This window comes from Rhagoletis zephyria, unplaced genomic scaffold (genome assembly GCF_001687245.7).
Source record: "Rhagoletis zephyria isolate East Lansing unplaced genomic scaffold, Rhagoletis_zephyria_1.1 Rzeph_scaffold_03763, whole genome shotgun sequence".
Classification (NCBI taxonomy): domain Eukaryota; kingdom Metazoa; phylum Arthropoda; class Insecta; order Diptera; family Tephritidae; genus Rhagoletis; species Rhagoletis zephyria.
This window is the reverse complement of record NW_016160846.1, coordinates 8,046-29,307: the sequence shown is the minus strand read 5'-3', so window position 1 is coordinate 29,307 and position 21,262 is coordinate 8,046. Positions and strand designations below refer to the sequence as shown.

General features: G+C 41.1%; 5 protein-coding genes across 5 annotated transcripts; 3 read left to right on the top strand and 2 right to left on the bottom strand.

The window, feature by feature from the left end:
* The first annotated feature begins 426 nt into the window (after positions 1-426).
* On the top strand, positions 427-4,623 carry LOC108369602 (uncharacterized). The gene is made up of 2 exons (XM_017624739.1): positions 427-4,147; positions 4,365-4,623. Exon 1 carries the CDS (start codon positions 448-450, stop codon positions 3,451-3,453), a length of 3,006 nt encoding a protein of 1,001 aa, XP_017480228.1. The 5' UTR covers positions 427-447; the 3' UTR covers positions 3,454-4,147; positions 4,365-4,623.
* Positions 4,624-8,301: 3,678 nt separating this feature from the next.
* On the top strand, positions 8,302-9,105 carry LOC108369603 (putative nuclease HARBI1). Its single transcript, XM_017624740.1, has 2 exons — positions 8,302-8,906; positions 8,977-9,105. Exons 1-2 carry the CDS (start codon positions 8,526-8,528, stop codon positions 9,103-9,105), a joined length of 510 nt encoding a protein of 169 aa, XP_017480229.1. The 5' UTR covers positions 8,302-8,525.
* On the top strand, positions 9,089-10,099 carry LOC108369606 (putative nuclease HARBI1). The gene is made up of 3 exons (XM_017624744.1): positions 9,089-9,115; positions 9,186-9,330; positions 9,388-10,099. The coding sequence occupies exons 1-3, from the start codon at positions 9,110-9,112 to the stop codon at positions 9,570-9,572; spliced, it is 336 nt and encodes a 111-aa protein (XP_017480233.1). The 5' UTR covers positions 9,089-9,109; the 3' UTR covers positions 9,573-10,099.
* An 81-nt stretch (positions 10,100-10,180) lies between these two features.
* LOC108369605 (uncharacterized) lies at positions 10,181-11,811 on the bottom strand. The gene is made up of 3 exons (XM_017624743.1): positions 11,705-11,811; positions 10,784-10,964; positions 10,181-10,729 (listed from the first exon to the last, which is right to left on the bottom strand). The coding sequence occupies exons 1-3, from the start codon at positions 11,719-11,721 to the stop codon at positions 10,532-10,534; spliced, it is 396 nt and encodes a 131-aa protein (XP_017480232.1). The 5' UTR covers positions 11,722-11,811; the 3' UTR covers positions 10,181-10,531.
* A 5,223-nt stretch (positions 11,812-17,034) lies between these two features.
* On the bottom strand, positions 17,035-20,171 carry LOC108369601 (reticulon-4-interacting protein 1, mitochondrial). The gene is made up of 3 exons (XM_017624738.1): positions 17,907-20,171; positions 17,248-17,853; positions 17,035-17,196 (listed from the first exon to the last, which is right to left on the bottom strand). The coding sequence occupies exons 1-3, from the start codon at positions 18,009-18,011 to the stop codon at positions 17,089-17,091; spliced, it is 819 nt and encodes a 272-aa protein (XP_017480227.1). The 5' UTR covers positions 18,012-20,171; the 3' UTR covers positions 17,035-17,088.
* Positions 20,172-21,262: the final 1,091 nt, after the last annotated feature.

The following is a 21,262-nucleotide window of genomic DNA, read 5'->3' as shown; positions in this document are numbered from 1 at the left end:
GCTGATAATCTTCAATAGGAATGTTTTGGTTGCTGATAATGTTCAATCTTTTATTAGCTGACAATGTTTTGGTTGCTGATAATCTTCAATAGGAATGTGTTGGTTGCTGATAATGTTCAATAGGAATCTTTTATGTAAACTACTGATTCTGTATCATACATTGGATGATGTCATCGGTACAGTAGTGTATTTTCTGTTACACTAACTCGCGCATTATTCGAGACTGAACTAGCGGACAACAACTTTGGCGCTAAAATTGCTGTGGCCGACCCTTGCGAGGAAATAATCAAGAGGGCATGCAGGCGCTCCCGTGACGGTCGGTACATTGTACAAATACCCTTTCGCTCGGATGCACCCGCTCTGGGTAATTCGCATCAACTGGCACTGAGGCAATTCCATCAACTTGAACGGAAACTGGCTCTCAACTCAGAATTGAGACTAAGGTATATGGCGTTTATGCGTGAATATGAAGAGCTCGGTCATATGTACCCGATTCAAGATCAGCCAGGCGATCCGTCACAGGCCTATTACATTCCGCATCATGCCGTCTTGGCAAAATTCCGAGTCGTTTTTAACGCTTCCGCGAAAACATCGAATGGTGTCTCACTAAATGATACGCAGATGGCTGGCCCGCCGATACAAGATTTGCTGGTTAATCTGATCCACCGATTTAGGCTACAGTATATCGCATTGACCGCTGATGTGGAAAAGATGTTCCGCCAGGTGCGCATTGACAAAAGGCATCGGCAATGGCAACAAATACTTTGGCGCGAGACACCTACGGGACCTGTCCGAACCTATCAGCTGGCGACTGTGACATATGGTACTAGGAGTGGCACATACCTATCGGTTCGCGCAATGCAGCAATGTGGAAGGGACAACTGCTTTAAATTGCTGGATTCGGAGAGAGCTGGTGCTGCTCTAGATTGCATTCTTCACAACTTTTACATAGACGATTACCTTGTGAGCGTACCCACGTTGGAGGAGGCATTGCAATTGGGTGCTGACGTTGCTTCGGTGTTAGAGGGAGGCCATTTCCGTTTACGCAAATGGAGATTAAATATCATCGATGTTGTAAGTACCCTAAGTGGCGCATCGGACCCAGTGCATCTTGACTTGCATTTGGCGGAAACAACTATTCTTGGACTACATTGGGACCCTTCAGCAGATGATCTCTTTTATCGTGTGGGCTTAGCCGGATCAAAATCAATCACCAAACGACAGGCACTAAGCGATGCAGCAAAATTATACGATCCCACAGGCATGTTGGCCCCTGTGTTACTACCAGCGAAACTCTTCACACAAAAATTGTGGCAAGCAAAACTAGAATGGGACGCACTGCTGCCATCTGAATTACAATACGAATGGCTCACCTTCCGAAATGAGTTGAAACAATTAGAAGAGATAAAAATTCCACGATGGCTTGGCATGCGGCCGCAGGCTGAATCACATATATATGGTTTTTGCGATGCCAGCACTAAGGCATATGCTGCTGTCATTTACTTATGCACTAAACGCAACGATGGGCAACCTATTAGTCAGATAGTTGCATCGAAAACTGGAGTAGCGCCACTACATAGCATCACTATACCTCGCTTGGAGTTGAGCGCTGCCCATCTATTGGCTACACTTCTGGGCGAAATAAAAGGAGCTCTACGCTTAGAGCAGATATCATACCGCACTGTATCAGCGCTACTACATCATCATTTGTGGTGGCATGGCCCCACATCGGATAACTATCCAATCGCCAGAATACATACACTGGCACCAGAGGAGATCGTGGAGATGGAGGGGGAATTAAAACCAGTAAAATCCAATGTAATGCAGACAACCACATTGCACACATTGCAAACTCGGTATTCCGATGGCAGGCAGACCATCATCATCGACTTACTAGACCGCTTCAGTAATCTTGGCAAATTGCTTCGTTCTACGGCATACCTCATGAGATTTAAGAAAAATCATCGCCACTATCGGTCTAATTTACACGTATCAGCAGCCGAGATGGATATAGCGCTATATTGGCATATACATGCAGAGCAAGGCAGGTTTTTCCAGCCAGAAATCGCATCATTACGCAAGGCACTGACGATTCCATCTTCAAGCAAGCTCCTGGCATTGGCTCCGTGTACTGATGATTCAACATTCAGCATCCTTCGAGTGGGTGGTCGACTAGACAACGCAGGCGTTGAGGACGGGATACGTCATCCCATCCTACTTCCGCGAGAGAGCACCCTAACTAAGCTTATCGTATGGCAAATGCATACTGACACACTGCATGGAGGCGTTCAGCTTATGCTGCATACTATTCGCCAGAAATATTGGATCCTATACGCACTCTCTCTGGTCAAACAATGTATCCATGCCTGTACTACTTGCAGGCGGCACAAGCATATTATGATGAATCAACGTATGGCATCGTTACCAAAGGCACGCGTTACCCCCGCACCCCCGTTTTCAGTATCAGGCGTCGACTATTGTGGCCCATTCAACATACGCATCGGTTCGAAGGCCATCCGCACAGTGAAGAAAACTTATGCAGCGATCTTTGTGTGTATGGCAACAAAAGCGGTACACATAGAATTGGCGGAAGATCTCTCGGCAGAGGCGTTTATCAATATCTACACCCGTTTCGTAAATCGACGTGGTCTATGTACCGACTTATATAGTGATAATGGCACAGCCTTCGTAGGCGCAAATCGCATGATGGAAGAAGATCTGCAAGCATGGCATGGCGAGTATGCTCAGCAGAACCTGGCAAACAAGGGCATACGTTGGCATTTTATACCGCCGGGAGCACCACATCATGGCGGGCTCTGGGAGGCCGCTGTGAAATCCGCCAAAAAACACATACTTCGAATAGTTGGCACGCGCTCTATCTACTACGACCAATTGCACACACTTTTGGTGCATGTGGAAGCTTGTCTAAATTCCCGGCCGCTGGTTGCACTACATGATACCCTTGACGACAAGATGGCATTATCACCGGCTGACTTCCTGATCGGGAGATCAATCGTGGCAGTGGCCGAAAAATCAACTGGCGAAGTACCTTCTAATCGACTGTCTTATTATCGTCAGCTACGGCAGATGCAGCAGCATTTCTGGCAGCAATGGCATGATGAGTATCTCTCCACGTTACAGACCCGATCAAAATGGCATAAGAACAATGACAGTATCCAGCTAGGCGACATTGTAATCATTCGCCACGAGAACCTACCAGCTACGCACTGGCGACGTGGCAGGGTGGTACGGTTACATCCAGGTACCGATGGCTTGGTACGTGTGGTCACCATCAAACATGCAACAGGCGAGTGCATGCGACCAATACAGAAAATCTGTAGGCTTTTGGATCATCCTGAACTTAACCGTCCAGCCGGGAAGGATGTATGGGATTTGGTAACTCTGCTTATCTATCGACTAATACGATATGCATCAATTTATCGAAATATCTAGTTATAAGTTTGATCTCTAAGAAGGTTTTTATCTTTGATTTTTCTTTTACGTGTAACGACTGACTTTTTCATAAATCGCATAAAATACACCGCATTGTTCAAATAAACTAAGCATAAAACTCAGTCTAATATTCTTTTCGGATTTCCGAGTGTATGAGATACAGGCGATTAGGATTTCATACAAAAACTATAGGGTTGCTAGAAAAAAGGGGGATTTTTGAAATCAGGGGGTCCTATTCTACTCCCCCCCACTCACCCCCACTTTTTCTAGAATTTTCCGTCCGCATACTAAAATTTTCCCGATGTTTTTTCAACAGCTTAATATGCAAATGTTTATTAGCTAATGTGAACGACTACTAAATGAAACTAACATGTGGCAAGCTGTCAGAACTGCAGTCAACACCGATCATACTCACTCATCCTTTACCATCGCTAACAGAAGGAGCAGAAGGAGACACAAGTTTTAGTTTTTTATCGTCGATTTAGTTTTACTTAGCTTCGCTTTCATCCTCTTTATTTGAGTACAATTTGCTTGGTTTTAATTGTGCATTCGGCAAGTATATTTGTAATTTCATTTAAACGTTTAATAAACAGTGTCGTCAACCCGCTTGCGAATTTAACGCAAGTAACGTTGTCAAAAAAGGCGCATACACAATAATAGTCCAATGACGAATTACTTGGTTTATTTCCAAGATGTAAAGACTTGTTACAAATATATAATTGATAATATTTCAGGAGTTACTTACCGCAGTGTGTCCTTCACTCGATCCCTTTGGTTGACGACTGACTTTGAGGTTGACTTGCGCCAGCAGATCAACCAAATTATGGCAGCGGTAATCGAGCGAAAGACACATTGCGGTATGTATGTACACAAAAAAACCTAACATTAATTTGTACATACATATTTACAAGGCACAACAACAACTCCAATGCTTTGCCTACATGCATGTACATATGCATACGAACAGAAAAACAAAACGAAAAAGGCAATACTGCATTGACCGTACCTATTCCGCGGACATGTACGTATGTACATACGTGCATGCAAAGAGTTAGCGGCAAATTAAATACATGGGATACATAGGGCACTTAGTAACACATATGTGTACATATGTATCTCTAAATAATGAGAGTAACATATGTATGTATGAAAGGTATTTGAAAATAAATGAGAACATCGAAATGGAATACATTAAAAATGAAATACAAAAATGAAGTACATGAAATTGAAATTATGTCAAAGGCAGGAGTTCCCAATAAACAGTAATTTTGCTACATACAAACGCAAGTCTCTACAAAGGTCTAAAACTTGTCTCCGATTCTGCAATTTAAAAGGAATTTGCCGATTTGCCGCCGCAGACTTGTGCACAGTACCAGCCATTTTTTGTAACCAGAGCTCGGCTAATTCAACAAGCACCATAAGTTCATGTTGAATCGTGGAAATTCCCAACGAACCGTCGCCAGCGCCTAGATTCCAGTTGGAGCCCAGAAAATCATCGCCGCATTATTGAAAGGAGCCATTGCCGTGCCTTTTCACGTAGCCTGCCAGAGTAAATAGAGCTTAGAGCAACGCGTTGAAGTTGCTGCCGTACAAGTTATTCAATTCGTTTTTGCGTGAAACTACTGCCATATTTTCTCGCCACATACTTGTACAACTAACGACATTTGCAACTATTTCAGTTGAGTTTCCCGTCACTTCTGTCGAGTTTCCCGCCACATACTCACAATAGTTGTTTCTGCTGGTGTGTTCGTTGAACTTTGCCGCCACATAGGCAGACATTCTTGCAAGTAGCCGATGCATAACGGGTTTCCCAACAAGTGAGCCCCGAGACAATTTCGCAATCCTACTGTCCTCAATCACAGCGCTACGCGAGTTAATTCAGGAACTTCGTAACGACACAACCACGCAGCGAGCTGATATTCAGCAACTTCGCGAGCGCATAGAATACGATTAGGCGGAAATTAGTCAACGACCTCCGATATTGCATCAGTCGGGTAGCAGGCAAGAAATCAACGCTCCCGCACATCAGCAGCTGTCGTCTTCGCCAACGACGACGCCGCAGCCACAACCAGCAGCCTTTGTTGACAGCGCCGCTGCAAGATTATATCCGTTACCAGTTTTCGAAGGAAGCCCGGAAGACTGGCCGCTATTTATTGCGTGTTTTCGCGATACAACAGCGGAGTTCAATTACAATAATAGACAAAACTTGATGCGTCTTCAAAAGGAATTGAGGGGTGAGGCAAGGCAAACAGTCACATCGCTCCTGATTTACCCCGAAAACGTTCCGAGTGTTCTAAGCGAGCTGGAATTCAATTTTGGCCGTACGGACCTGCTCATACGCTCTCAATTACAAAGAGTACAACAGTTCCGGCACATTACAGTGAGTCGCCTCGACCAAATATTGGAATTCGCATCAAAGGTACGTAAAATCGTGGCATTCTTCAAGTCTGCGAAGAGTGAGCATCACTTAATAAATCCGACACTGCTGGATGTACTGGTAACGAAATTACCCCCCTCAAAGCAGTACGAGTGGAGTTAGCGTGCCGCTGAAATCCCTTCGTTTCCAACGGTCGAGTGTTTCGCTAACCACCAGGGTAGTTTCGCATATGCCAAGAACTATTGAGCGGATTGTACCTGCACAGCACATCCGACACGTCGTTTTACCAGCTTCAAATAACCGGCAGACAGCGCTAGCTGGAGGTGGTAGCCGACGAGTGCTTCACAGCAACGAGGCACAACGCGATCAACGACAGCCAGCGCGATGCGTCCAGTGCAGCCAAGGGCACACACTGACAGAATGCCAAGCCTTTAAGTCGTATAGTGTCAACGATAGATGGGCTCTCGTCAAACGCCATCAGCTTTGCTTCGGGTGTCTTGTCAGTGGACACAACCTGTTGACGTGCCAGTGGAAGGCGTCGTGTGGTATAAACGGTTGCCAACGAAAGCACCACCGACTATTGCACTCATCGACCGGGTCACCAGCCAATCAAGTCGAACATGTTTTTAATTGCCGTCTAGAAAGCCAGACAACATTGTTCAAAATATTGCCAGTGACGTTGTTTGGACCTCGTGGAAATGTGGAGATCTACGCAATGTTTGACGAAGGTTCGCCCATATCATTGCTGAACGATAGTGTCGCCACCAACTTAGGCCTGCAAGGGCAGAACTCACTACTATCTCTACAATGGTATGGAAAAAAAGCTCAGAAAAATCGCGTAGAGTAACAGTAGAACTACAAGGGCAGGCCACGAACCGTACATTCGCCATAAAAAAACGTACGAACCATACCAAATTTAGATTTACCCATACAGTCCTTCGATCGAAGCAAGTTTAAGCACTTCAAAATCGTGCCACTGCTAAGCTACTCCAACGTTAAGCCAGACTTACTACTGGGACTTGACAACTCGTTCCTCGGTGTCGCGCGTAAAATCGGGGACGACGGACACAACCAACCAATTGCCGCCGAAACAAAGTTGCATACGGACCACTGCAGGGTACACAGGCCACCACGTCTCGAGTGAGAGAATTAGAGAATCCACACGTATGAAGCAGCTACAGCAGTTGGTGCAAGATTACATCGCAAGTGATACTTTTTTTTTTGGGAATTGGTTTGATGGCTTCTGGTAGCGACCACATTGCCAGATCGGTCAAAAATAAAAAAAACAGCACGTGTCAAAATTCGTCCACATTTCAGTTACGATATTTCAAGATATACTATATAATTATAGATTGTATTGACTTACATGTATACAAATGGGGGCGACTTATAAACTATCATGCCTATTATGGTATCCGACGGATTCCATCCGCTCGGATCTAATCCGATCCGTACTCGATTCACTTTTTTAAGTAAACGCTATTATTGATACCGACGGATGCACTGCGTTGCCTCTTGTGAACTGTATTGCTAACATAATCAGCTGTGCTTATATGTGTGAAGGATTTTTGTTAAAATTGGTGAAATTTATTGCAAATATTAAATGGATTCTGTGGCTTTTTTTATTGATTTCGATGAAAACACCAGGAGTGATATGCGACGGACTAGAAGGAAAGTCAGGGATAATGTTGTGAATGTATTGGAGTTGCCGGATGAGGTGTGAGTAAATTTTTTGAAGTCTTTATTTCATTCTAACATGTGAGTTCCTTATTCAGATTTGTAAAACAGTTCCGGCTTAACAAGTTAGCATTCAAGTACGTTTTAGAAATATTAATGCAGAAATTGCCTCCAGTTCGAAGATCATGTTCCATAACACCAGAGCTTAAATTAGCTTGTTTAAGGTTTTTAGCTGAAGAGGGCTATCAGAATGGTACTGGCCAAGATTTTAATATTGTCTTGGCACAATCCACATACTCTGTAGTACGCTCTGATGTACAAAACATCTCAGAAGCCACTTTATGTCCCAGATGGATTACTTTAGCAATGACAGACAATGAAAAACTTGAAGCGAAAAGATATTTTTTCGAAAAAACTAGAATTCCTGGAATTGTCATGTGTGTTGACGGTACTCACATTAAAATTCTTAAACCAGCTGCAGGCAATGCACACCTTTATTATAATCGGAAAGGATATTACAGTGTTAATGCAATGATAGTAAGAACTAAATGAGTTTGAACTTCTTCAATTTATTATTTATTTATATTCTTTTATTTTGCATTTTCAGATATGTGACCATAAGCAAAGAATAAGGTATGCGAACAGTAGGTATGCAGGTGCAAGTCACGATTCCTTTATTTGGGAAAATAGTGATGCTTCCACCTACTTCCACGCGCAGTATGAAAATGGAGACAGAAGCACAAGACTGCTAGGTACAAAAAAAAACGAATAATCAAGNCAAATATTAAATGGATTCTGTGGCTTTTTTTATTGATTTCGATGAAAACACCAGGAGTGATATGCGACGGACTAGAAGGAAAGTCAGGGATAATGTTGTGAATGTATTGGAGTTGCCGGATGAGGTGTGAGTAAATTTTTTGAAGTCTTTATTTCATTCTAACATGTGAGTTCCTTATTCAGATTTGTAAAACAGTTCCGGCTTAACAAGTTAGCATTCAAGTACGTTTTAGAAATATTAATGCAGAAATTGCCTCCAGTTCGAAGATCATGTTCCATAACACCAGAGCTTAAATTAGCTTGTTTAAGGTTTTTAGCTGAAGAGGGCTATCAGAATGGTACTGGCCAAGATTTTAATATTGTCTTGGCACAATCCACATACTCTGTAGTACGCTCTGATGTACAAAACATCTCAGAAGCCACTTTATGTCCCAGATGGATTACTTTAGCAATGACAGACAATGAAAAACTTGAAGCGAAAAGATATTTTTTCGAAAAAACTAGAATTCCTGGAATTGTCATGTGTGTTGACGGTACTCACATTAAAATTCTTAAACCAGCTGCAGGCAATGCACACCTTTATTATAATCGGAAAGGATATTACAGTGTTAATGCAATGATAGTAAGAACTAAATGAGTCTGAACTTCTTCAATTTATTATTTATTGATATTCTTTTATTTTGCATTTTCAGATATGTGACCATAAGCAAAGAATAAGGTATGCGAACAGTAGGTATGCAGGTGCAAGTCACGATTCCTTTATTTGGGAAAATAGTGATGCTTCCACCTACTTCCACNCGGAAAGGATATTACAGTGTTAATGCAATGATAGTAAGAACTAAATGAGTCTGAACTTCTTCAATTTATTATTTATTGATATTCTTTTATTTTGCATTTTCAGATATGTGACCATAAGCAAAGAATAAGGTATGCGAACAGTAGGTATGCAGGTGCAAGTCACGATTCCTTTATTTGGGAAAATAGTGATGCTTCCACCTACTTCCACGCGCAGTATGAAAATGGAGACAGAAGCACAAGACTGCTAGGTACAAAAAAAAACGAATAATCAAGGTGCGTATTTTAACTGTAATGATCTTCCATAGGTGACTCTGGATATCCACTGTTACCCTGGCTTATAACACCCTTTCGAACTGCAGGCGTTGATATTCCAGAAAGCAGATTTAATAAAAGCCATAGTAAAGGCCGTAATATTGTAAGAACTGGTGCCGATGTCTCCTTTCTGCTCGCCAACTACATTATGCTCCTGAGAAAGTGGTTCAAATTGTAAACGATGCGGCAGCACTTCACAACATTCGAATACATTATAATATTTCCGACGAATACCAGGAGGAAGTCTACGAACCCGATGAATATGTAGGCGAACCTGTACAACCTCAACGATATACAAATGAAGCAACTCAAATTCGCAATGAGATGTTACGTAGCGTTTTGTAAAATAAAACTATTTAGTATCACAAAATCCATTTTCATACATATTTCTTAATATTTAAGTAAAAAGCCTTCCTGGCATAGTGTTGCACAACGTTGTCTACACACTAAGGATGTAGATAAAAGTAAAATCATATCACTTCATTGGTTAACATACACAGTATTTTCAAAAAACAGAAAAAAAACTTAAATAATAAAGCCCTCCTGTTCAGAAAGTATTCAGGCACTACAGTCATAAAAAAAAATCCAATATAAAATAAAAACAAATCTCATAAAAAAATTGTCAGGTCCCACTTATTTTAAGAATTAAGGTGTCTGTTGACGTTATTTAACTCAATATTTAAAAGTTCCCTTTTTAATCTTAATTTTTCTATAGCAGCCTTTTCCATCACAGCGTTATGTCTTTTAATCTCTTCAAGAGTATTCTGAAGAATTTCATTATTTTTCTTTTTTTGGTCGCCTAGCCTCTCTACTGATCTATTCAGTCTTTTTAAATGGTCCCTCATGTGTTGAAAATATTCCTGTTGGTTCTCAACAGCCTCAGACACTTTTTCGTACAGTCTTTCTTGAACCCCTATTTGCTTCTCTAATAAATCGAATTGCTCGGGTCTCTTTTTTCTTCTTTGGTTAGAAATATTTTGGTCATTCTCAATATTTACGTCTTCATGAGCTTCAATACCATCGTAATCTCTCCGAGTAGGTGGAGAAGTGTCCTCAGATATTCTCTCCTGCGGTACATCTCTCGTAGCAGAAGCTCTCATCTGTGGAACATTTCTCGATGTAGATGGAACTGCGTCATCATAATTTCTCCCCTGTGGCACTCCAAACTGTTTGGAGTTTACCACCAACGCAATCATTAAGACACACAAGGGTAGCAACTTCTTCTTCCATAGATGTTAAGGGAATTTCCCTATTTTCTTCTCCACCAGTCGCTTGTAGCTCACTTTTGTTATGCGTGAGCTTCTTCTTTATCGCCGATTTATAGTCCGACCAAACCTGTGGTTCAAACTTAGTGAATAATATAGTTTAGCTTTTCAACATTTCGCAAACCTTTTTCCATTCGGCAATGGTTTTTGATGGCGGTCCAATCGAATTCAACTCCTCTCGCACACTTTCCCAAAATCTTTCTACCAAATCAGGTGCATTTTTAGTAAAAATTTTTGCTATGTCCGGATGCTCCTTCATTTTGGAAACTAAACATTTAAATTGCTCCCTGGTCGTTGTACGCTTCCTAAAACACATAATACGGTAGACAAACGGGCTCGATTATTTGCATAACCAGCTTTAATTTGCTTTAACTCATGCATTTTCCTCTTTAAAATGAGCATAAGCAGCCGAACAAATGCACGAAATTTTTGGGAATTAACTCGGATCCGGGGAATTTTCGATGACAACACTGGTAAAAACGGCCAGTTGTTGTCTTTTGTACAAGTAAGCAAACGAAGCAGCCGAGTTTCGCGTACGCGGTAGCCGAGTGGGGAGAGTTGCGAGCTACAAGCCTGTAGCTGCCAGGTTCGATACTCGGTTGGAGCGATTGCGAAAAATTTTTTGTTTTTATTATTTATTTTATATTTTTTTATTTTTTTTATTTATATATTTAATTTTACTTTATTTTATTTTCATTTGCTTTATTTTATATCACATTTCTTATTTTACTATTAGTTAATTTTAATTTTTAGAAATGAATTTTGTTAAAAATTCAGCAACAACTAACTGAAAGTAACGTAAAAAAAATATAGAACTTATAAAAAAAGAATGAAAAAGAAATAAAAAAAAGTATACTGGCCGTGGGACTCGAACCCACGACCTTGCGGCTGGTTTATTTGCATTACTGCCGTCTGTAAGGGTAAAATTTTAATTTGCATTTATGCTTATTAATTCAAATTAATTTTCTCCGTCTGTCTACCATATAAGTTTGTGTTTTTTACAATATTACAATATTAAAGGGATAAATAATTGTGATTTTCTTACATTTTATTGCTATCCATCTTATCGTTTTTAGTATCCGAAGCACAATGGCGCGTGAATGAAGCTGAAATTAGTCAAGAACGTAAACCTACCGGTACGTAAACCCGAGTCAGCTGACACGATCTGTCTTACCAAAGCGCCATGTAAATGAAAACTCAACACCGCAGAATTTTTCTGTAGTTGTAGCCCGTAGCGCAGAGATCTGCGGAATTTAGATTTTTCCGTGGCAGCTGATTTCTCCTTCTTTAGATGGTTGTCACTTCGTCAGTTTTACAGATGGTAAAAAAGATATAAGTTCCTATTCAAAATATGTTTAAAATATTTGAAATTTACTATTGAATAAGGTTTTTGTTGAAAACTAAGTAGTTTATATTTAGCTAAAATCTATTAAAGCACGAAAAATTTTAGTTGAAAGGGTATGTTTATGAAAATGCATTGGAGTGGCAACAGTGTAGTAAGCAACACTGAGGGCTCCAGTAATCGACAAAATTCTGCGTATACAGACTGCGTTTAAGTATACGTTCTGCGTTCTCGACTAATTTCAGCTTGACATATTGAGAAATTTGTACGAATCACGGATCGGATGCGTTTTCAATGATGCCACTTTTTTATTTCATTCGCAAACTGCATTAACCACTTTTGACTCATCCGCAAACTGCATTATCGAGCGTTTTCGATAATACCAAATTCTGTCAAAAGTGAGTAAAACTCCCACCGCAACCATCTGTCGGATACCATAATAGGCATGTATATATATGATATATATGTACATTGAAATTACCTCTAATTGGAATTTATCTTAAATACAACAAGTGATACGTTAGTAGTGAGATCACCAGTCAACGCAACCCTGGAATCCGACGACAGCCGAGCCAAAAGAATCGTATGGGCTGTTTTTGCTTACGCGTAAAAGCACATTTAGCGCATTTAGCTCTAAATGCTACTCTAAATGTACATTTATCCATACAAAATTCGTCACCTAAATGCAACTCCATTTTTGCATTAAGAATCTAAATGCTAAAGCAACCCTGTGATCTTCTAAAATTTCCACTATTCGAACATGGTTTAATGAGAAAAAGTGGCAACATTTGTTTCGTTTCCTAATTAAGTGCGGGATTTTTAATTGAAAGCACCAACCAATGAATATATACACAAACAAACGTTGGGTTGTGGTTAAAACAACTCAAGTTTTTGTATTGAATTTTTGGTCTAAAATTTATTTTTTTCCTTTTCAGTAGGGTTTTTTGCACATTATCTTCTGCGTGAGAATTGATCGTAATAGATACGGATCTGAATACGCGACTGGAACGCGGCTGTTTGTAAAAAGCACACGATTTCGAACTCGCGTAAATGTACATTTGCTAAATGCGATAGCATGAACCCTCTTCGAAAACATATGTTCGAAAGTGCTAAATGTTGCATTTTAAATGTAGCAAAAACGCTGCATTAGCAGAAACCACAAAGCACGATGAATGCCGTTACGAAGTAGGTCTCTTTTGGCGGAAAGACGACGTCAAGCTACCAGATAGTTACGACATGGCATAAAAGCGTCTGCTCAACATCGAGTCGCACATGAGACATGCAATTCGCCAGAAGCTACAAAAGAGAAATCGAGAAGTATATTAGCAAAGGTTACGAGAGGCAGCTCTCGGTGGAAGAAGCCAGCATAACCAAATCCACGACCTGGTATTTGCCCCATTTTGGTGTGGTGAACGCCCACAACGCGACACCAACCAATACGCATTTATATTATGACGTCAATGATATTCGGCGCTGCCTCTTCTCCGTGTTGCGCAGAATATGTAAAAAAAATACACAAATGCCAGCAAGTTCAGTTCCCAGCGACCAAAGGGTGTCGATGCCGTTATCAACAAAACATACGTTGATGACCTCGTGATCAGTTTCCAAGACGTCCAAGAGGCCGAAAAAACTATTCGGGAGGCAATTGGAATTAATTTGTGTCAACCCACAAATCTTAGCAAGCGAGACTAAATAGTGAGAAAGATATGCAGTTAACAGTTGTCAATATTGAGAAAAGAGCGACGGCCGACAAGGCATGTATAGGAACACTTCCTCAGATGCCTTCGAGTTTCACCTAAAATTTCTTAAAACACCTGCAGACATTCTGCGATGTGAACGGCCTCCAACGAAGAGAGAGTTACTAGGTATCGTAATGTCAATTTACGATCCTTTCGGTTTTTTGGCAAACATCACAATTGTTGCGAAATTGTTGATTCAGTTGACGTGGAAACAGAACATTATGTGGGATAAACAACTGTCGCATCCGCTGGCCAAGCAATGGAATGCTTGATGGACTAAATTTCAATATGTGAACTCATTCGCTGTACCTCGTTGTTATTCGAGTATGTTACCAAGCGCCGATAACGTCCAGCTGCACATCTTTGTCGACGCTAGTACAGACGCATACGCCGCCGTCGCCTATTTACTAGTCAGTCAGGGGGACGTGGTAGAAGTAGCACAGGTATGTGCGAGATCGAAATTCGCGCCGCTCAAACCGATGACAGTCCCACGCCTGGAACTGCAGGCAGCAGTCCTTAAAACTCTGTTAGAGCAAAACAACGAGATTCGCATTGACAGTACAACCTTTTGGAGCGATTCGCAGACCGTAATCCTCTGGATACGTTCTCACTCCCGAGCGTATAAGCCATTCGTGGCGCATAGGATTGTGGATATCCTGTCAGCAAAGACGGCGGAACAGTGGCGCTGGATACCCACAGCGTTGAACGTGGCAGATGATGCCACACGTGCGTACCGATACCTGAGCCGTCAATAAACAGCCATTGGCTACGTGGACCAGAGTTTCGGTATCAGCAAGAGGGACAATGGCCGCGAGAAACCATGCGGTCATCCGTCGAATGTGCCAACGAGGAGCTAACTAGCCGAAAGCTTCTCTGTACCGCAGGTGAGCCGTTAACCAACTTTACTAAATTTTATTTCTTTCTGACGCTAGTAAGACTCCTGTCCTGGGTATTGCGTTTTGTCAGCAATGCCAGGAGGGAAGTACGCAAAGAAGAACTGCAAGCCGACGAACTGACTGCCGCTGAAAAGCAAATATGCCGCATTGTACAACAACAAGCCTATCAAAACGAGATCGATCTGCTAAGAAGATTGCCCTGCCAAAGAATAGCTGCCTACATCCGCTAACGCCTTACTTAGACGAAGGTCTACTCCGAGTCTACGGAAGAATAGACGCAGCATACTGTCTACCATTTTCCGCACGCCGCCCGATTATTTTGCCGACAGACAATTATGTCACAAAATTAATTTTAGCTGAACACCACCGAAAACGACATCACCTTAACGAATGTTTGACGATAAACGAAATTCAACAACGATATTGGATCCCCGCCATTCGCAGAGTTGTGAAGTATGCCAAGAAATACTGCCCGACTTGTATATACGACAGAGCAAAACCAGCAGCACCATTGATGGGCCAGCTACCCAAAGACCGTCTAACGCCTTACGTCCGACCCTTCACATACAGCAGAGTTTACTACTGCGGTCCGTTCTACATTGCTACCGGGCGCAGAAGAGAANCCAAAGACCGTCTAACGCCTTCCGTCCGACCCTACACATACAGCAGAGTTTACTACTGCGGTCCGTTCTACATCGCTATCGGGCGCAGAAGAGAAAAGCGATGGATTGCATTGTTTACATGCTTGACGACTCGAGCAGTGCACCTAGAGTTAGCTGAAAGTCTTTCCACATATGCGTTTCTCATATGTCTTCGAAATTTCGTTAATCGTCGTGGAGTGCCCATACGCATTCGAAGCGATAATGGCACTAACTTTGTTGGAGCACAGAGAGAGATGAAGGAGTCGGAGAGGATGTTCGATTTCGAAGCAATCGGTCGTGAGCTGCCNCATTCGAAGCGATAATGGCACTAACTTTGTTGGAGCACAGAGAGAGATGAAGGAGTCGGAGAGGATGTTCGATTTCCAAGCAATCGGTCGTGAGCTGTCGTAAGAATAAAATCGAATGGGTGTTCAACTGTCCCGCGGATCCAAGTAGTGGGTGCTGCTGGGAGCGACTAACGACTCCTAATAAAGGTTTTTAAAGAAAAAGCGCCAGGATGGAGACATTCCGCAGTGTGATGATTAAGATAGAGAACATCATCACCAGTCCTCCAGCTTATGAGATGGTAACAAAATTTACCGGTTACAAGAGTATACAGAATGCGGAAAGGGTTTAAAAATTTGCAGGATCTTTATTTACCGGTTACAAACTTTTTATTACCAGCGCAGAATAGACCTGTTAACGACAGAATTCGTTAGACATGTCGATAAAGAAGTTTACGAGGATTGTCGTTAATTACAAAGACAAATATGGCAATATTGACGTTTGACACTCAATATTTAAAAGAAACATTTTATTGTTGCGCGTATTATTGTTGTCGAGATTGTTGTTTGTGAATACAATATGAAAAAAAACAAAAGCGCAAAAGCTACTACGGAACAGTACCATAGGATGCTGGACTTTTTATTTTGCAATAAGGGCCTCGTGCAAGGCGAATTTAATAATGTGGTGTTAGCCGTATATAAGTAAAAAATTATACGCACAATTACAGTATGAATTACAACAAACACATCATTTTCACGTTATGCTTTCTACGTCTAAAAATTCAGCTGTGGCTCTAGTTTTCGACGTAACAGTACTTGAAAATTTGTTTAAATTTTCAAGTTTTTTTTTTTTTTAATAACTCCGACAAAGTCCGTTAAAGTCATTTTACTAAACTTTATCACGTGACTATTTTTTAAAATAACCTTCACTATAAAAATCAGTCATGTTAAAATTTTTATTAAAACAACACAAAAACTGAGTTGTTTACAAACAAGTTAAACTTGGAGCAAATGTTCAAGTGTCGTTATCTAGAACACTGGAGCCAATCTGACAAAACGGGGGAAGCCATTGAATTTAGAGTGCCCCAATTAAGTGAGATCAACTATCAAAACCTTTGCCTAAGTTTTCAACTTTCAATGTAATAAATAAAAATTATAATAACAATAAGCACATCTATATGTGATAAATGTTTATTTATTAGTTTTTTTTTTGTTATAATAGTTGCCTAATTTTTCTCAATAAAAACTTAAACCAATTTTATCGTTAGGCTTTTCAACGACAAAATATTCGTAGCTAGGCAAATTTCGTTAGACAACTGTCAAAGCTACCGACAATATTCGCTAAAAGTGTGCTTGAGAATTGCCATTAACGAAACTTGTCGGAATCGTTAGCTAACGATACGAATATTGTCGTTAAGAAAAATGGGAATCACACTACTGATGACAATACGAATGGAAATTATAATAGCGAGGTTTTAGTTTTATAAACTATAATTTTATTTATACATCTCTCCAATCAAAATGCGTTTAAGACACAGTTATTACCACCTTTCCGCGTAAATGGCCGTGTTGTACTTTTTCATAAGCCTGAGGCAGTTGTTCAAATGTAAATGAACTATCAATTAATGGCAGTAGCTGAAATTACCATTATTATATAAGAGATGTTATAGGAATGGAAATAATTACCTTATTTCTCTCTACCAATTTGGAAAGCATTTCCATTCCTTGAGGAGCTGGCGTGAAGAACCCCCATTTTATTGTTCCCACTTTCGCATATAACGTTTTTGAATTCGATTCGACCACCTCCGTAATGTTTTTGATCATTCCCAATGCAACACCAAAGTCATCCATATTCCGTACCAAAGGAGAAGAAAACGTTATATATTGTCCAAACTTAAATTTGATGTGGGTAGCGTGCTCTGTCCCTTGACCTGCACAATCTAATACAATATCGAACGGTGCATGACGATGCAAAGCTTCGAGCTCTTCGGTATTTTTATAGTCGACTACGAAATCAGCACCTAGATTTCTTACAAGCTCGAACGCTTCTTTACTGCAAGTCGCGAATACAGTTGCCTTTTGAGACTTTAGTATTTGTATCGCCAGAGACCCAACACTACCAGAACCGCCTATCACTAAGATTCGTTTTCTTGCTCTTCCACCGGCACTGGATAGTGAATCACAAAAGCCCCCTATACGACCAGTAATGTAAAGACCCGACCATGCGGTAAGTCCGGCATAAAGAACAGATGCAACTTGTTCATTTGATAAGCTCTGAGGAGCAGGAGATATCTAAACAAAAGGGTTTATTTAAATAATTAACAATATATATGCTTATATTTTACACAATAATCTGGTACAACAACGTATTGGGCGTGTGATCCATTTTTCTCCAATGGCACAACGCCCCATACTCGGTCGCCCAAAGATGCCTTCTTATTAACTGCCATTCCGCATTGTATAACTTCACCACAAAATTCACGTCCGAGAATTAAAGGAAATTCAATCGCATTGGAAATTTTACATCGTAGCTTATTGAGAATTTTCGACCCATATCCACCTTTTTTAATAACAAATCAAATTTGAAGAAATGCTACCTAGTTATATTTAATTTGGGAAATCTTTAGCTATTTGTACAACGATTTAGGGGTGGGGGCGGAGGGGGCCAGCTACCCAAAGACCGTCTAACGCCTTCCGTCCGACCCTACACATACAGCAGAGTTTACTACTGCGGTCCGTTCTACATCGCTATCGGGCGCAGAAGAGAAAAGCGATGGATTGCATTGTTTACATGCTTGACGACTCGAGCAGTGCACCTAGAGTTAGCTGAAAGTCTTTCCACATATGCGTTTCTCATATGTCTTCGAAATTTCGTTAATCGTCGTGGAGTGCCCATACGCATTCGAAGCGATAATGGCACTAACTTTGTTGGAGCACAGAGAGAGATGAAGGAGTCGGAGAGGATGTTCGATTTCCAAGCAATCGGTCGTGAGCTGTCGTAAGAATAAAATCGAATGGGTGTTCAACTGTCCCGCGGATCCAAGTAGTGGGTGCTGCTGGGAGCGACTAACGACTCCTAATAAAGGTTTTTAAAGAAAAAGCGCCAGGATGGAGACATTCCGCAGTGTGATGATTAAGATAGAGAACATCATCACCAGTCCTCCAGCTTATGAGATGGTAACAAAATTTACCGGTTACAAGAGTATACAGAATGCGAAAAGGGTTTAAAAATTTACAGGATCTTTATTTACCGGTTACAAACTTTTTATTACCAGCGCAGAATAGACCTGTTAACGACAGAATTCGTTAGACATGTCGATAAAGAAGTTTACGAGGATTGTCGTTAATTACAAAGACAAATATGGCAATATTGACGTTTGACACTCAATATTTAAAAGAAACATTTTATTGTTGCGCGTATTATTGTTGTCGATATTGTTGTTTGTGAATACAATATGAAAAAAAACAAAAGCGCAAAAGCTACTACGGAACAGTACCATAGGATGCTGGACTTTTTATTTTGCAATAAGGGCCTCGTGCAAGGCGAATTTAATAATGTGGTGTTAGCCGTATATAAGTAAAAAATTATACGCACAATTACAGTATGAATTACAACAAACACATCATTTTCACGTTATGCTTTCCACGTCTAAAAATTCAGCTGTGGCTCTAGTTTTCGAGGTAACAGTACTTGAAAATTTGTATAAATTTTCAAGTTTTTTTTTAATAACTCCGACAAAGTCCGTTAAAGTCATTTTACTAAACTTTATCGCGTGACTATTTTTTAAAATAACCTTCACTATAAAAATCAGTCATGTTAAAAATTTTATTAAAACAACACAAAAACTGAGTTATTAACAAACAAGTTAAAATTGGAGCAAATGTTCAAGTGTCGTTATCTAGAACACTGGAGCCAATCTGACAAAACGGGGGAAGCCACTGAATTTAGAGTGCCCCAATTAAGTGAGATCAACTATCAAAACCTTTGCCTAAGTTTTCAACTTTCAGTGTAATAAATAAAAATAATAATAATAAGCATATCTATATGTGATAAATGTTTATTTATTAGTTATTTTTTATTATAATAGTTTGCCTACCGATGAATTTTGCCTAATTTTTCTCAATAAAAACTTAAACCAATTTTATCGTTAGGCTTTTCAACGACAAAATATTCGTAGCTAGGCTATCGGCAAATTTCGTTAGACAACTGTCAAAGCTATCGACAATTTTCGCTAAAAGTGTGCTTGAGAATTGCAATTAACGAAACTTGTCGGAATCGTTAGCTAACGATACGAATTTTGTCGTTAAGAAAAATGGGTATCGCACTACTGATGACAATACGAATGGAAATTATAATAGCGAGGTTTTAGTTTTATAAACTATAATTTTATTTATACATCTCTCCAATCAAAATGCGTTTAAGACACAGTTATTACCACGTTTCCGTGTAAATGGCGGTTTTGCACTTTTTCATAAGCCTGAGGCAGTTGTTCAAATGTAATTGAACTATCAATTAATGGCAGTAGCTGAAATTACCATTGCTATATAAGAGATGTTAAAGGAATGGAAGTAATGAGCTGGCGTGAAGAACCCCCATTTTATTGTTCCCACTTTCGCATATAACGTTTTTGAATTCGATTCGACCACCTCCGTAATGTTTTTGATCATTCCCAATCCAACACCAAAATCATCTATATTCCGTACCAAAGGGGAAGAAAACGTTATACATATATTGTCCAAACTTAAATTTGATCTGGGTAGCGTGCTCTGTCCCTTGACCTGCCCAATCTAATACAATATCGAACGGTGCATGACGATGCAAAGCTTGTTGTTGTTGTTATTGTTGTAGCGGCTACTAAGTCCCGTTCGAGGCGGTTCATCCATCAACGTTGTCGCCTATTTCAGCCAGGGGGAGGCCCAGGAAGTGTGCTACTTGCAAAGGGGCTGTACATAGGGACAGGGGCGTTAGCTGAGTGGGGTTCTCAGGGCATGTGAAGAAGTGCAGGGAGTCATGTGGCGAATCTCCACATGCCGGGCATTGGTTGGGCACATCCTCGTTGATTCTGGTCAGGTAGCTGTTGAGCCTGCTGCAGTAGCCAGAGCGAAGTTGGGCTACTGTAGTGCCGGTCTCCCGAGGCAGACAAAGTTCTGTCCCGTCCACGTTGTTGTTGTTGTTGTAGCGGCTACAACAACCCCGCCCAGGACGGTTGGTATCTCAGTCATTGTCGTCAAGTTCCACTAACGGCAACCCTAGGAAGCGTGCAGCTTCTGTGGGGTTTGTCCACAGGGACAAGGCCGTTAGGGTTGATGGGTTTTCCGGGCATGCGAAGAGATGATTCGAGTCATGTGGGGTCTCTCCGCATGCCGGACGCTCATTCGGCACATCCTCATTCAACCTACTCAGGTAGGAGTTCAACCTGCTGCAGTAACCGGAGCGAAGTTGTGCGAGTGTTGTGCGTGTCTCCCGAGGCAGATGAAGCTCCGTCTCGTCTATGTCCGGGGGTGGTATGCCTAGAACGGCATTCACAGGTCTAGAGTCTACATAACTCGAGACTGAGTCCCTGTGAATGCCGTTCAGGGCCTGTCGGTACGCTGTCGGGTCCAGAGGTTGCTTAATGAACCTCTGGACTTCGTCCGTCAGTTCATATAGATGCCTCCTGACGTGCCTAGGCGAGGGCTCCTCTGCAAGCAGCTGTCTGCT

Coding starts and splice junctions, on each gene's coding strand:
- LOC108369602 (XM_017624739.1), top strand. CDS start 448: ATGGCGTTTATGCGTGAATATGAAGAGCTCGGTCATATGTACCCGATT.
- LOC108369606 (XM_017624744.1), top strand. Junction 9,331..9,387: donor CAGAAGCACAAGACTGCTAG/GTACAAAAAAAA, acceptor GATCTTCCATAG/GTGACTCTGGATATCCACTG.
- LOC108369605 (XM_017624743.1), bottom strand. Junction 10,730..10,783: donor CCATTGCCGAATGGAAAAAG/GTTTGCGAAATG, acceptor TTTGAACCACAG/GTTTGGTCGGACTATAAATC.
- LOC108369601 (XM_017624738.1), bottom strand. CDS start 18,011: ATGGCAGTTAATAAGAAGGCATCTTTGGGCGACCGAGTATGGGGCGTT. Junction 17,854..17,906: donor TTGTTGTACCAGATTATTGT/GTAAAATATAAG, acceptor CCTTTTGTTTAG/ATATCTCCTGCTCCTCAGAG. Junction 17,197..17,247: donor AATTGGTAGAGAGAAATAAG/GTAATTATTTCC, acceptor TGGTAATTTCAG/CTACTGCCATTAATTGATAG.